This window comes from Phyllobates terribilis, unplaced genomic scaffold (assembly GCF_046119375.1).
Source record: "Phyllobates terribilis strain yellow unplaced genomic scaffold, ASM4611937v1 Scaffold_11__3_contigs__length_659146591, whole genome shotgun sequence".
Taxonomy (NCBI): Eukaryota; Metazoa; Chordata; class Amphibia; order Anura; family Dendrobatidae; genus Phyllobates; species Phyllobates terribilis.
This window is the reverse complement of record NW_027362771.1, coordinates 646,768,877-646,782,872: the sequence shown is the minus strand read 5'-3', so window position 1 is coordinate 646,782,872 and position 13,996 is coordinate 646,768,877. Positions and strand designations below refer to the sequence as shown.

Here is a 13,996-nt window from a genome sequence, read left to right as displayed (position 1 = left end):
TATATGGGGTGTGTATATATAGAGCTGGTGTATATGGGGTGTGTATATATGTATATAGAGCTGGTGTATATGGGGTGTGTATATATATATATAGAGCTGCTGTATATGGGGTGTGTATATATAGAGCTGGTGTATATGGGGTGTGTATATATATATAGAGCTGGTGTATATGGGGTGTGTATATATAGAGCTGGTGTATATGGGGTGTGTGTATATATAGAGCTGGTGTATATATATATAGAGCTGGTGTATATGGGGTGTGTATATATAGAGCTGGTGTATATGGGGTGTGTGTATATATAGAGCTGGTGTATATGGGGTGTGTGTATATATAGAGCTGGTGTATATGGGGTGTGTATATATATATAGAGCTGGTGTATATGGGGTGTGTATATATATATAGAGCTGGTGTATATGGGGTGTGTATATATAGAGCTGGTGTATATGGGGTGTATATATATAGAGCTGGTGTATATGGGGTGTGTATATATAGAGCTGGTGTATATGGGGTGTGTATATATAGAGCTGGTGTGTATATATATATAGAGCTGGTGTATATGGGGTGTGTATATATATATAGAGCTGGTGTATATGGGGTGTGTGTATATAGAGCTGGTGTATATATAGAGCTGGTGTATATGGGGTGTGTATATATAGAGCTGGGGTGTATATATAGAGAACTGGTGTATATGGGGTGTGTGTATATATATATATATATATATATATATATATATAGAGCTGGTGTGTATATATATATAGAGCTGGTGTATATGGGGTGTGTGTATATATATATATATATATATGAGCTGGTGTATATGGGGTGTGTATATATATATAGAGCTGGTGCATATGGGGTGTGTGTATATATAGAGCTGGTGTATATGGGGTGTGTATATATATAGAGCTGGTGTATATGGGGTGTGTATATATAGAGCTGGTGTATATGGGGTGTGTATATATAGAGCTGGTGTATATGGGGTGTGTATATATATATATATAGCTGGTGTATATGGGGTGTGTATATATATATATAGAGCTGGTGTATATGGGGTGTGTATATATATATATATAGAGCTGGTGTATATGGGGTGTGTATATATATATATAGAGCTGGTGTATATGGGGTGTGTATATATATAGAGCTGGTGTATATGGGGTGTGTATATATATAGAGCTGGTGTATATGGGGTGTGTATATATATAGAGCTGGTGTATATGGGGTGTGTGTATATATAGAGCTGGTGTATATGGGGTGTGTATATATAGAGCTGGTGTATATGGGGTGTGTATATATAGAGCTGGTGTATATGGGGTGTGTATATATAGAGCTGGTGTATATGGGGTGTGTATATATAGAGCTGGTGTATATGGGGTGTGTATATATAGAGCTGGTGTATATGGGGTGTATATATATAGAGCTGGTGTATATATATAGAGCTGGTGTGTATATATAGAGCTGGTGTATATATAGAGCTGGTGTATATGGGGTGTATATATATATATATATATATATATATATAGAGCTGGTGTATATGGGGAGGTGTATATATAGAGCTGGTGTATATATATAGAGAGCTGGTGTATATGGAGTGTGTATATATATAGAGCTGGTGTATATGGGGTGTATATATATAGAGCTGGTGTATATGGGGGGGTGTATATAGAGAGCTGGTGTATATGGGGTGTGTATATAGAGAGCTGGTGTATATGGGGGGGTGTATATATAGAGCTGGTGTATATGGGGGGGTGTATATATAGAGCTGGTGTATATGGGGGGGTGTATATATAGAGCTGGTGTATATGGGGGGGTGTATATATAGAGCTGGTGTATATGGGGTGTGTGTATATATAGAGCTGGTGTATATTGGGTGTGTGTATATAGAGCTGGTGTGTGTATATGGGGGTGTGTATATATATAGAGCTGGTGTATATGGGGTGTGTATATATATAGAGCTGGTGTATATGGGGTGTGTGTATATATAGAGCTGGTGTATATGGGGTGTGTGTATATATAGAGCTGGTGTATATGGGGGGTGTATATATAGAGCTGGTGTATATGGGGTGTATATATATATAGAGCTGGTGTATATGGGGGGGTGTATATATAGAGCTGGTGTATATGGGGTGTGTATATATATATATAGAGCTGGTGTATATGGGGTGTGTATATATAGAGCTGGTGTATATGGGGTGTGTATATATAGAGCTGGTGTATATGGGGTGTGTGTATATATAGAGCTGGTGTATATGGGGTGTGTGTATATATAGAGCTGGTGTATATGGGGTGTGTGTATATATAGAGCTGGTGTATATGGGGTGTGTGTATATATAGAGCTGGTGTATATGGGGTGTGTGTATATATATATATATATATATATATATATATATATATATATATATATAGAGCTGGTGTGTATATATAGAGCTGGTGTATATGGGGTGTGTGTATATATAGAGCTGGTGTATATGGGGTGTGTGTATATATAAAGCTGGTGTTTATGGGGTGTGTATATATAAAGCTGGTGTTTATGGGGTGTGTATATATAGAGCTGGTGTATATGGGGTGTGTGTATATATAGAGCTGGTGTATATGGGGTGTGTGTATATATAGAGCTGGTGTATATGGGGTGTGTGTATATATAGAGCTGGTGTATATGGGGTGTATATATATATATATATAGAGCTGGTGTGTATATATAGAGCTGGTGTATATGGGGTGTGTGTATATATAGAGCTGGTGTATATGGGGTGTGTGTATATATAGAGCTGGTGTTTATGGGGTGTGTATATATAGAGCTGGTGTATATGGGGTGTGTGTATATATAGAGCTGGTGTATATGGGGTGTGTGTATATATAGAGCTGGTGTATATGGGGGGGGTATATATAGAGCTGGTGTATATGGGGTGTGTGTATATATAGAGCTGGTGTATATGGGGTGTGTGTATATATAGAGCTGGTGTATATGGGGGGGTGTATATATAGAGCTGGTGTATATGGAGTGTGTGTATATATAGAGCTGGTGTATATGGGGTGTGTGTATATATAGAGCTGGTGTATATGGGGCTGTGTGTATATATAGAGCTGGTGTATATGGGGCTGTGTGTATATATAGAGCTGGTGTATATGGGGTGTGTGTATATATAGAGCTGGTGTATATGGGGTGTGTGTATATATAGAGCTGGTGTATATGGGGTGTGTATATACAGTTATATGAAAAAGTTTGGGCACCCCTATTAATCTTAAGCTTAATGTTTTATAACAATTGGTGTTTTTGCAACAGCTCTTTCAGTTTGATATATGTAATAACTGTTGGACACAGTAATGTTTCTGCCTTGAAATGAGGTTTATTGTACTAACAGAAAATGTGCAATCTGCATTCAAACAAAATTTGTCAGGTGCATAAGTATGGGCACCCTTCTCATTTTCTTGTTTTAAATACTCCTACCTACTTTTTACTGACTTACTAAAGCACTCTTTTTAGTTTTGTAACCTCATTGAGCTTTGAACTTCATAGCCAGGTGTATGCAATCATGAGAAAAGCTACTTAAAGTGGCCACTTGCAAGTTGTTCTCCTGTTTGAATCTCCTCTGAAGAGTGGCATCATGGGCTCCTCAAAACAACTGTCAAATGATCTGAAAACAAAGATTATTCAACATAGTTGTTCAGGGGAAGGATACAAAAAGCTGTCTCAGAGATTTAACCTGTCAGTTTCCACTGTGAGGAACATAGTAAGGAAATGGAAGAACATAGGGACAGTTCTTGTTAAGGCCAGAAGTGGCAGGCCAAGAAAAACATCAGAAAGGCAGAGAAGAAGAATGGTGAGATCAGTCAAGGACAATCCTCAGACCACCTCCAGAGAGCTGCAGCATCAACTTGCTGCAGATGGTGTCACTGTGCATCGGTCAACTATACAACGCACTTTGCACAAGGAGAAGCTGTATGGGAGAGTGATGCGAAAGAAGCCGTTTCTGCAAGCACGCCACAAACCGAGTCGGCTGAGGTATGCAAAAGCACATGTGGAGAAGCCAATTTCTTTTTGGAAGAAGGTCCTGTGGACTGATGAAACCAAGATTGAGTTGTTTGGTCATACAAAAAGGCGTTATGCATGGTGGCAAAAAAACACAGCATTCCAAGAAAAACACTTGCTACCCACAGTAAAATTTGGTGGAGGTTCCATCATGCTTTGGGGCTGTGTGGCCAATGCCGGCACCGGGAATCTTGTTAAAGTTGAGGGACGCATGGATTCCACTCAGTATCAGCAGATTCTTGACAATAATGTTCAAGAATCAGTGACAAAGTTGAAGTTACGCAGGGGATGGATCTTTCAGCAAGACAATGATCCAAAACACCGCTCCAAATCTACTCAGGCATTCATGCAGAGGAACAATTACAATGTTCTGGAATGGCCATCCCAGTCCCCAGACCTGAATATCATTGAACATCTGTGGGATCATGTGAAGAGGGCTGTCCATGCTCGGGGGCGACCATCAAACTTAACTGAACTGGAATTGTTTTGTAAAGAGGAATGGTCAAAAATACCTTCATCCAGGATCCAGGAAGCTACAGGAAGCGACTAGAGGCTGTTATTTTTGCAAAAGGAGGATCTACTAAATATTAATGTCACTTTTCTGGTGAGGTGCCCATACTTATGCACCTGTCAAATTTTGTTTGAATGCAGATTGCACATTTTCTGTTAGTACAATAAACCTCATTTCAAGGCAGAAACATTACTGTGTCCAACAGTTATTACATAGATCAAACTGAAAGAGCTGCTGCAAAAACACCAATTGTTATAAAACATTAAGCTTAAGATTAATAGGGGTGCACAAACTTTTTCATATAACTGTATAGAGCTGGTGTATATGGGGTGTGTATATATAGAGCTGGTGTATATGGGATGTGTGTATATATATATAGAGCTGGTGTATATGGGGTGTGTGTATATATATATATGTATATACACTGCTCAAAACAATAAAGGGAAGACTTAAACACCAGAATCTAACTCCAAGTAAATGAAACTTCTGTGGAATCAAACTGTCCACTTAGGAAGCGACACTGATTGACGATCAATGTCACCTGCTGTTGTGCAAATGGAATAGACAATAGATGGAAATTATTGGCAATTATCAAGACACACTCAATAAAGGAGTGGTTCTGCAGGTGGGGACCACAGACCACATCTCAGTACCAATGCTTTCTGGCTGATGTTTTGGTCACTTTTGAATGTTGGTTGTGCTTTCACACTCTTGGTAGCATGAGACAGACTCTACAACCCACAGAAGTTGCTCAGGTACTGCAGCTCATCCAGGATGGCACATCTATGCGAGCTGTTGCAAGAAGGTTTGCTGTGTCTGTCAGCGTAGTGTCCATAGGCTGGAGGCGCTACCAGGAGACAAGCCAGTACACCAGGAGACGTGGAGGGGTCGTAGGTGGGCAACAACCCAGCAGCAGGACCGCTACCTCCGCCTTTGTGCAAGGAGGAACAGGAGGAGCACTGCCAGAGCCCTGCAAAATGACCTCCAGCAGGCCACAAATGTGCATGTGTCTGCACAAACGGTTAGAAACCGACTCCATGAGGGTGGTATGAGGGCCCGACGTCCACAGATGGGGGTTGTGCTCACAGCCCAACACCGTGCAGGACGCTTGGCATTTGCCACACAACACCAGGATTGGCAAAGTGGCCACTGGCGCCCTGTGCTCTTCACAGATGAAAGCAGGTTCACACTGAGCACATGTGACAGACGTGACAGTGTCTGGAGACGCCGTGGAGAGCGATCTGCTGCCTGCAACATCCTTCAGCATGACCGGTCTGGCAGTGGGTCAGTAATGGTGTGGGGTGGCATTTCTTTGGAGGGCCGCACAGCCCTCCATGTGCTCGCCAGCTTTAGCCTGACTGCCATTAGGTACTGAGATGAGATCCTCAGACCCCTTGTGAGACCATATGCTGGTGCGGTTGGCCCTGGGTTCCTCCTAATGCAGGACAATGCCAGACCTCATGTGGCTGGAGTGTGTCAGCAGTTCCTGCAAGATGAAGGCATTGAAGCTATGGACTGGCCGCCCGTTCCCCAGACCTGAATCCGATTGAGCACATCTGGGACATCATGTCTCGCTCCATCCACCAACGTCACGTTGCACCACAGACTGTCCAGGAGTTGGCGGATGCTTTAGTCCAGGTCTGGGAGGAGATCCCACAAGAGACCATCCGCAACCTCATCAGGCGTTGTAGGGAGGTCATACAGGCACGTGGAGGCCACACACAATACTCAGCCTCATCAGGAGCATGCCCAGGCGTTGTAGGGAGGTCATACAGGCACGTGGAGGCCATACACAATACTCAGCCTCATCAGGAGCATGCCCAGGCGTTGTAGTGAGGTCATACAGGCACGTGGAGGCCATACACAATACTCAGCCTCATCAGGAGCATGGCCAGGCGTTGTAGGGAGGTTATACAGGCACGTGGAGGCCACACACAATACTCAGCCTCATCAGGAGCATGCCCAGGCGTTGTAGGGAGGTCATACAGGCACGTGGAGGCCACACACAATACTGAGCCTCATCAGGAGCATGCCCAGGCGTTGTAGGGAGGTCATACAGGCACGTGGAGGCCACACGCAATACTCAGCCTCATCAGGAGCATGCCCAGGCGTTGTAGGAAGGTCATACAGGCACGTGGAGGCCACACGCAATACTCAGACTCATCAGGAGCATGACCAGGCGTTGTAGGGAGGTCATACAGGCACGTGGAGGCCACACGCAATACTCGGCCTCATCAGGAGCATGCCCAGGCGTTGTAGGGAAGTCATACAGGCACGTGGAGGCCACACGCAATACTCAGCCTCATCAGGAGCATGCCCAGGCGTTGTAGGGAGGTTATACAGGCACGTGGAGGCCACACGCAATACTCCGCCTCCTCAGGAGCATGCCCAGGCGTTGTAGGGAGGTCATACAGGCACGTGGAGGCCACACACAATACTCAGCCTCATCAGGAGCATGCCCAGGCGCTGTAGGGAGGTCATACAGGCACGTGGAGGCCACACACAATACTCAGCCTCATCAGGAGCATGCTCAGGCGTTGTAGGGAGGTCATACAGGCAAGTGGAGGCCACACACAATACTCGGCCTCATCAGGAGCATGCCCAGGCGTTGTAGGGAGGTCATACAGGCACGTGGAGGCCACACACAATACTCAGCCTCATCAGGAGCACGTCCAGGCGTTGTAGGGAGGTCATACAGGCACGTGGAGGCCACACACAATACTCAGCCTCATCAGGAGCATGTCCAGGCATTGTAGGGAGGGCATACAGGCACGTGGAGGCCACACACAATACTCAGCCTCATCAGGAGCATGCCCAGGCGTTGTAGTGAGGTCATACAGGCACGTGGAGGCCACACACAATACTCAGCCTCATCAGGAGCATGTCCAGGCGTTGTAGGGAGGTCATACAGGCACGTGGAGGCCACACACAATACTCAGCCTCATCAGGAGCATGCCCAGGCGTTGTAGGGAGGTCATACAGGCACGTGGAGGCCACACACAATACTCAGCCTCATCAGGAGGTATGCCCAGGCGTTGTAGGGAGGACATACAGGCACGTGGAGGCCACACACAATACTCAGCCTCATCAGGAGCATGTCCAGGCGTTGTAGGGAGGTCATACAGGCACGTGGAGGCCACACACAATACTCAGCCTCATCAGGAGCATGCCCAGGCGTTGTAGGGAGGTCATACAGGCACGTGGAGGCCACACACAATACTCAGCCTCATCAGGAGGTATGCCCAGGCGTTGTAGGGAGGTCATACAGGCACGTGGAGGCCACACACAATACTCAGCCTCATCAGGAGCATGCCCAGGCGACGTAGTGAGGTCATACAGGCACGTGGAGGCCACACACAATACTCCGCCTCATCAGGAGCGTGCCCAGGCGTTTTAGGGAGGTCATATAGGCACGTGGAGGCCACACACAATACTCAGCCTCATCAGGAGCATGCCCAGGCGTTGTAGGGAGGTCATACAGGCACGTGGAGACCACACACAATACTCAGCCTCATCAGGAGCATGCCCAGGCGTTGTAGGGAGGTCATACAGGCACGTGGAGGCCACACACAATACTCAGCCTCAGCAGGAGCATGCCCAGGCGTTGTAGGGAGGTCATACAGGCACGTGGAGACCACACACAATACTCAGCCTCATCAGGAGCATGCCCAGGCGTTGTAGGGAGATCATACAGGCACGTGGAGGCCACACACAATACTCCGCCTCATCAGGAGCGTGCCCAGGCGTTGTAGGGAGGTCATACAGGCACGTGGAGGCCACACACAATACGCAGCCTCATCAGGAGCGTGCCCAGGCGTTGTAGGGAGGTCATACAGGCACGTGGAGGCCACACACAATACGCAGCCTCATCAGGAGCGTGCCCAGGCGTTGTAGGGAGGTCACACAGGCACGTGGAGGCCACACACAATACTCAGCCTCATCAGGAGCATGTCCAGGCGTTGTAGGGAGGTCATACAGGCACGTGGAGGCCACACACAATACTCAGCCTCATCAGGAGCATGCCCAGGCGTTGTAGGGAGATCATACAGGCACGTGGAGGCCACACACAATACTCAGCCTCATCAGGAGCATGCCCAGGCGTTGTAGGGAGGTCATACAGGCACGTGGAGGCCACACACAATACTGAGCCTCATCAGGAGCATGCCCAGGCGTTGTAGGGAGGTCATACAGGCACGTGGAGGCCACACACAATACTCAGCCTCATCAGGAGCATGCCCAGGCGTTGTAGGGAGGTCATACAGGCACGTGGAGGCCACACACAATACTCAGCCTCATCAGGAGCATGCCCAGGCGTTGTAGGGAGGTCATACAGGCACGTGGAGGCCACACACAATACTCAGCCTCATCAGGAGCATGCCCAGGTGTTGTAGGGAGGTCATACAGGCACGTGGAGGCCACACACAATACTCGGCCTCATCAGGAGCATGCCCAGGCGTTGTAGGGAGGTCATACAGGCACGTGGAGGCCACACACAATACTCTGCCTCATCAGGAGCATGCCCAGGCGTTGTAGGGAGGTCATACAGGCACGTGGAGACCACACACAATACTCGGCCTCATCAGGAGCATGCCCAGGCATTGTAGGGAGGTCATACAGGCACGTGGAGGCCACACACAATACTCAGCCTCATCAGGAGCATGCCCAGGCGTTGTAGGGAGGTCATACAGGCACGTGGAGGCCACACACAATACTCAGCCTCATCAGGAGCATGCCCAGGCGTTGTAGGGAGGTCATACAGGCACGTGGAGGCCACACACAATACTCAGCCTCATCAGGAGCATGCCCAGGCGTTGTAGGGAGGTCATACAGGCACGTGGAGGCCACACACAATACTCAGCCTCATCAGGAGCATGTCCAGGTGGTGTAGGGAGGTCATACAGGCACGTGGAGGCCACACACAATACTCAGACTCATCAGGAGCATGCCCAGGCGTTGTAGGGAGGTCATACAGGCACGTGGAGGCCACACACAATACTCAGCCTCATCAGGAGCATGTCCAGGTGGTGTAGGGAGGTCATACAGGCACGTGGAGGCCACACACAATACTCAGCCTCATCAGGAGCATGCCCAGGCGTTGTAGGGAGGTCATACAGGCACGTGGAGGCCACACGCAATACTCAGCCTCATCAGGAGCATGCCCAGGCGTTGTAGGGAGGTCATACAGGCACGTGGAGGCCACACACAATACTCAGCCTCATCAGGAGCATGCCCAGGCGTTGTAGGGAGGTCATACAGGCACGTGGAGGCCACACACAATACTCAGCCTCATCAGGAGCATGCCCAGGCGTTGTAGGGAGGTCATACAGGCACGTGGAGGCCACACACAATACTCAGCCTCATCAGGAGCATGCCCAGGCGTTGTAGGGAGGTCATACAGGCACGTGGAGGCCACACACAATACTCAGCCTCATCAGGAGCATGTCCAGGCGTTGTAGGGAGGTCATACAGGCACGTGGAGGCCACACACAATACTCAGCCTCATCAGGAGCATGTCCAGGCGTTGTAGGGAGGACATACAGGCACGTGGAGGCCACACACAATACTCAGCCTCATCAGGAGCATGTCCAGGCGTTGTAGGGAGGTTATACAGGTACGTGGAGGCCACACACAATACTCAGCCTCATCAGGAGCATGCCCAGGCGTTGTAGGGAGGTCATACAGGCACGTGGAGGCCACACACAATACTGAGCCTCATCAGGAGCATGGCCAGGCGTTGTAGGGAGGTCATACAGGCACGTGGAGGCCACACACAATACTCAGCCTCATCAAGAGCATGCCCAGGCGTTGTAGGGAGGTCATACAGGCACGTGGAGGCCACACACAATACTCAGCCTCATCAAGAGCATGCCCAGGCGTTGTAGGGAGGTCATACAGGCACGTGGAGGCCACACACAATACTCAGCCTCATCAAGAGCATGCCCAGGCGTTGTAGGGAGGTCATACAGGCAACATGAAGGCCACACACAATACTCAGCCTCATCAGGAGCATGCCCAGGCGTTGTAGGGAGGTCATACAGGCAACATGAAGGCCACACACAATACTCAGCCTCATCAGGAGCATGCCCAGGCGTTGTAGGGAGGTCATACAGGCACGTGGAGGCCACACACAATACTCAGCCTCATCAGGAGCATGCCCAGGCGTTGTAGGGAGGTCATACAGGCACGTGGAGGCCACACACAATACTCAGCCTCATCAGGAGCATGCCCAGGCGTTGTAGGGAGGTCATACAGGCACATGGAGGCCACACACTATACTCAGCCTCATCAGGAGCATGCCCAGGCGTTGTAGGGAGGTCATACAGGCACGTGGAGGCCACACACAATACTGAGCCTCATTGTGACTTGTATTAAGGACATTACATCACAGTTGGATCAGCCTGTAGTGGGTTTTTCCTCTTTAATTTTGGGGGTGACTCCACATCCAGGCCTCCATTGGTTAATAAATGTGATTTCCATTGATGATTTTTGGGTGATTTTGTTGTCAGCACATTCAGCTTCTACAGAACAAAGTATTCAATGAGAAGATTCCATTCACTCAGATCTAGGAGGGGGGATTTCAGGGGTCCCTGTATTTTTTTGAGCAATGTATATAGAGCTGGTATATATGTGGTGTGTGTGTGTATATATATATAATGCCTGTACATACAGTGGGTACGGAAAGTATTTAGACCCCTTTCACTTTTTCACTCTTTGTTTCATTGCAGCCATTTGGTAAATTCTATAAAGTTCATTTTTTTCTCAGTAAAGTCCACTCTGCCCCATCTGGACTGAAAAAAACAGAAATGTAGAAATTTTTGCAAATTTATTAAAAAAGAAAAACTGAAATCTCACATGGTCATAAGTCTTCAGACCCTTTGCTCAGTATTGAGGAGAAGCCCCCTTTTGAGCTAGTGCAGCCATGAGTCTTCTTGGAATGATGCAACAAGTTTTTCACCCCTGGATTTGGGGGTCCTCGGCCATTCTTCCTTGCAGATCCTCTCCAGTTCCGTCAGGTTGGATGGTGAACGTTGGTGGACGGCCATTTTCAGGTGTCTCCAGAGATGCTCAATTTGGTTTAGGTCAGGGCTCTGGCTGGGCCAGTCAAGAATGGTCACAGAGTTGTTCTGAAGCCACTCCATTGTTATTTTATCTGTGTGCTTAGGGTCATTGTCTTGTTGGAAGGTGAACCTTCGGCCAAGTCTGAGGTCCAGAGCACTCTGGAAGAGGTTTTCATCCAGGATATCTCTGTACTTGTCCGCATTCATGTTTCCTTCATTTGCAACCAGTCGTTCTGTCCCTGCCGCTGAAAAACACCCCCATAGAATGATGCTGCCACCACCATGTTTCACTGTTGGGACTGTATTGGGCAGGTGATGAGCAGTGCCTGGTTTTCTCCACACATACCGCTTAGAATTATCACCAAAAAGTTCTATCTTCGTCTCATCAGACCAGAGAATCTTATTTCTCATAGTCTGGGAGTCCTTCATGTGTTTTTGAGCAATCTCTATGCGGGCTTTCATATGTCTTGCACTGAGGAGAGGCTTCTGTCCGGCCACTCTGCCATAAAGGCCCGACTGGTGGAGGGCTGCAGTGATAGTTGACTTTGTGGAACTTTCTCCCATCTCCCTACTGTATCTCTGAAGCTCAGCCACAGTGATCTTGGGGTTCTTCTTTACCTCTCTCACCAAAGCTCTTCTCCCACGATTGCTCAGTTTGGCTGGACGGCCAGGTCTAGGAAGACTTCTGGTGGTCCCAAACTTGTTTCATTTAAGGATTATGGAGGCCACTGTGCTCTTAGGAACCTTGAGTAATACAGAAATTCTTTTGTAACCTTGGCCAGATCTGTCCCTTGCCACAATTCTGTCTCTGAGCTCCTTGGGCAGTTCCTTTGAGCTGATGATTCTCATTTGGTCTGACATGCACTGTGAGCTGTGAGGTCTTATATAGACAGGTGTGCGCCTTTCCAAATCAAGTCCTATCAGTTTAATTAAACACAGCTGGACTCCAATGAAGGAGTAGAACCATCTCAAGGAGGATCACAAGGAAATGGACAGCATGTGACTTACATATGAGTGTCTGAGCAAAGGGGCTGAATACTTATAACCATGTGATATTTCAGTTTTTCTTTTTTAATAAATTTGCAAAACTTTCTACATTTCTGTTTTTTTCAGTCCAGATGGGGTGCAGAGTGGACTTTACTGAGAAAAAAATGAACTTTAGAAATTACCAAATGTCTGCAATGAAACAAAGAGTGAGAAATGTAAAGGGGTCTGAATACTTTCCGTACCCACTGTACGGGTTGTATATGTAGTCCTGGTGTATAGGGGGTGTACCACATTATATATATTTCCGGCTGTTTTGCCTAATCTTTCGCTGTCTCTCCTCAGTGATGACCACAGAAAATTCTCCCCTCTTACACTACCGCCTCTTTAGTCTTTCCGATGGGGCCCTGGGACCCGCAACCTCCACCCTCTGTGATGGTGAGCCCACCACGGTGGGCACCGGCCCTGCACCCCGTAAGCTCTCCACCTTCTTTGGGGTTGTGGTACCGACCGTCCTCTCCATGTTCAGTATTGTGGTCTTCATGAGGATAGGTGAGTGTTCGCTGCCTGTTATTGGCGGTGACATGCGGTCGGTGTACGGTAATCAATCGTTGTAGACTGTATAAATGCTGTTGCATTCTGTAATGCCGTCGTCCTCCTCCAGTGCTGTCCTGTCTGCTCTTCTTGTCTGCTTGTTCTAGTCCTTGGGGCCGCGCACAATGGCTGCTTGTGTCCCTCTCATCACATGGTTCCAGTTTGTGTCATTCATTACAAGAGATAATTACCGCGTCCAAACTATTTTTCTGCTTTTGAAATTTTCCTCCTGGTTTAAAAAAGGAATTTTTGTTTTATTGACAATGAGCATAAAACATATGACGGGAGCGATGGTCCCAAGACAGACGTACAGACAAGCCATTGTATCATACAGACTGATGATCCCAGGAAAGACGTGAAGTGACGATTGCGGGACAGACTGATGATCCCAGGATAGAGGTACAGGCTGACGATCCCGGGGGGCGGACGCAGAGTCGCATGGTGCAGGCTGACGATCCCGGGGGGCAGACGAGCCGCATGATGCAGGCTGACGATCCCGGGGGCAGACGTAGAGTCGCATGGTGAAGGCTGACGATCCCGGGGGGCAGACGCAGAGTCGCATGGTGCAGGCTGACGATCCCGGGGGGCAGACGTAGAGTCACATGGTGCAGGCTGACGATCCCGGGGGGCAGACGTAGAGTCGCATGGTGCAGGCTGACGATCCCGGGGGGCAGACGAGTCGCATGGTGCAGGCTGACGATCCCGGGGGGCAGACGTAGAGTCGCATGGTGCAGGCTGACGATCCCGGGGGGCAGACGTAGAGTCACATGGTGCAGGCTGACGATCCCGGGGGGCAGACGTAGAGTCACATGGTGCAGGCT

At 48.1% G+C, this 13,996-nt stretch overlaps 1 protein-coding gene across 3 annotated transcripts in view; it reads left to right on the top strand.

Annotated features, from left to right (window-relative positions):
• The window catches only part of SLC12A9 (solute carrier family 12 member 9), a 47,071-nt gene that overhangs the window by 10,814 nt on the left and 22,261 nt on the right, over positions 1-13,996 (top strand). The window contains exon 2 of one of the 3 annotated variants that reach the window (XM_073654578.1): positions 12,927-13,055. In XM_073654578.1, the coding sequence (XP_073510679.1) occupies positions 12,927-13,055 (129 nt within the window). Of the gene's footprint in view, positions 1-12,926; positions 13,134-13,212; positions 13,575-13,996 lie in introns of those variants that run through there. The other 2 variants (XM_073654577.1, XM_073654579.1) reach the window with 2 other exon arrangements.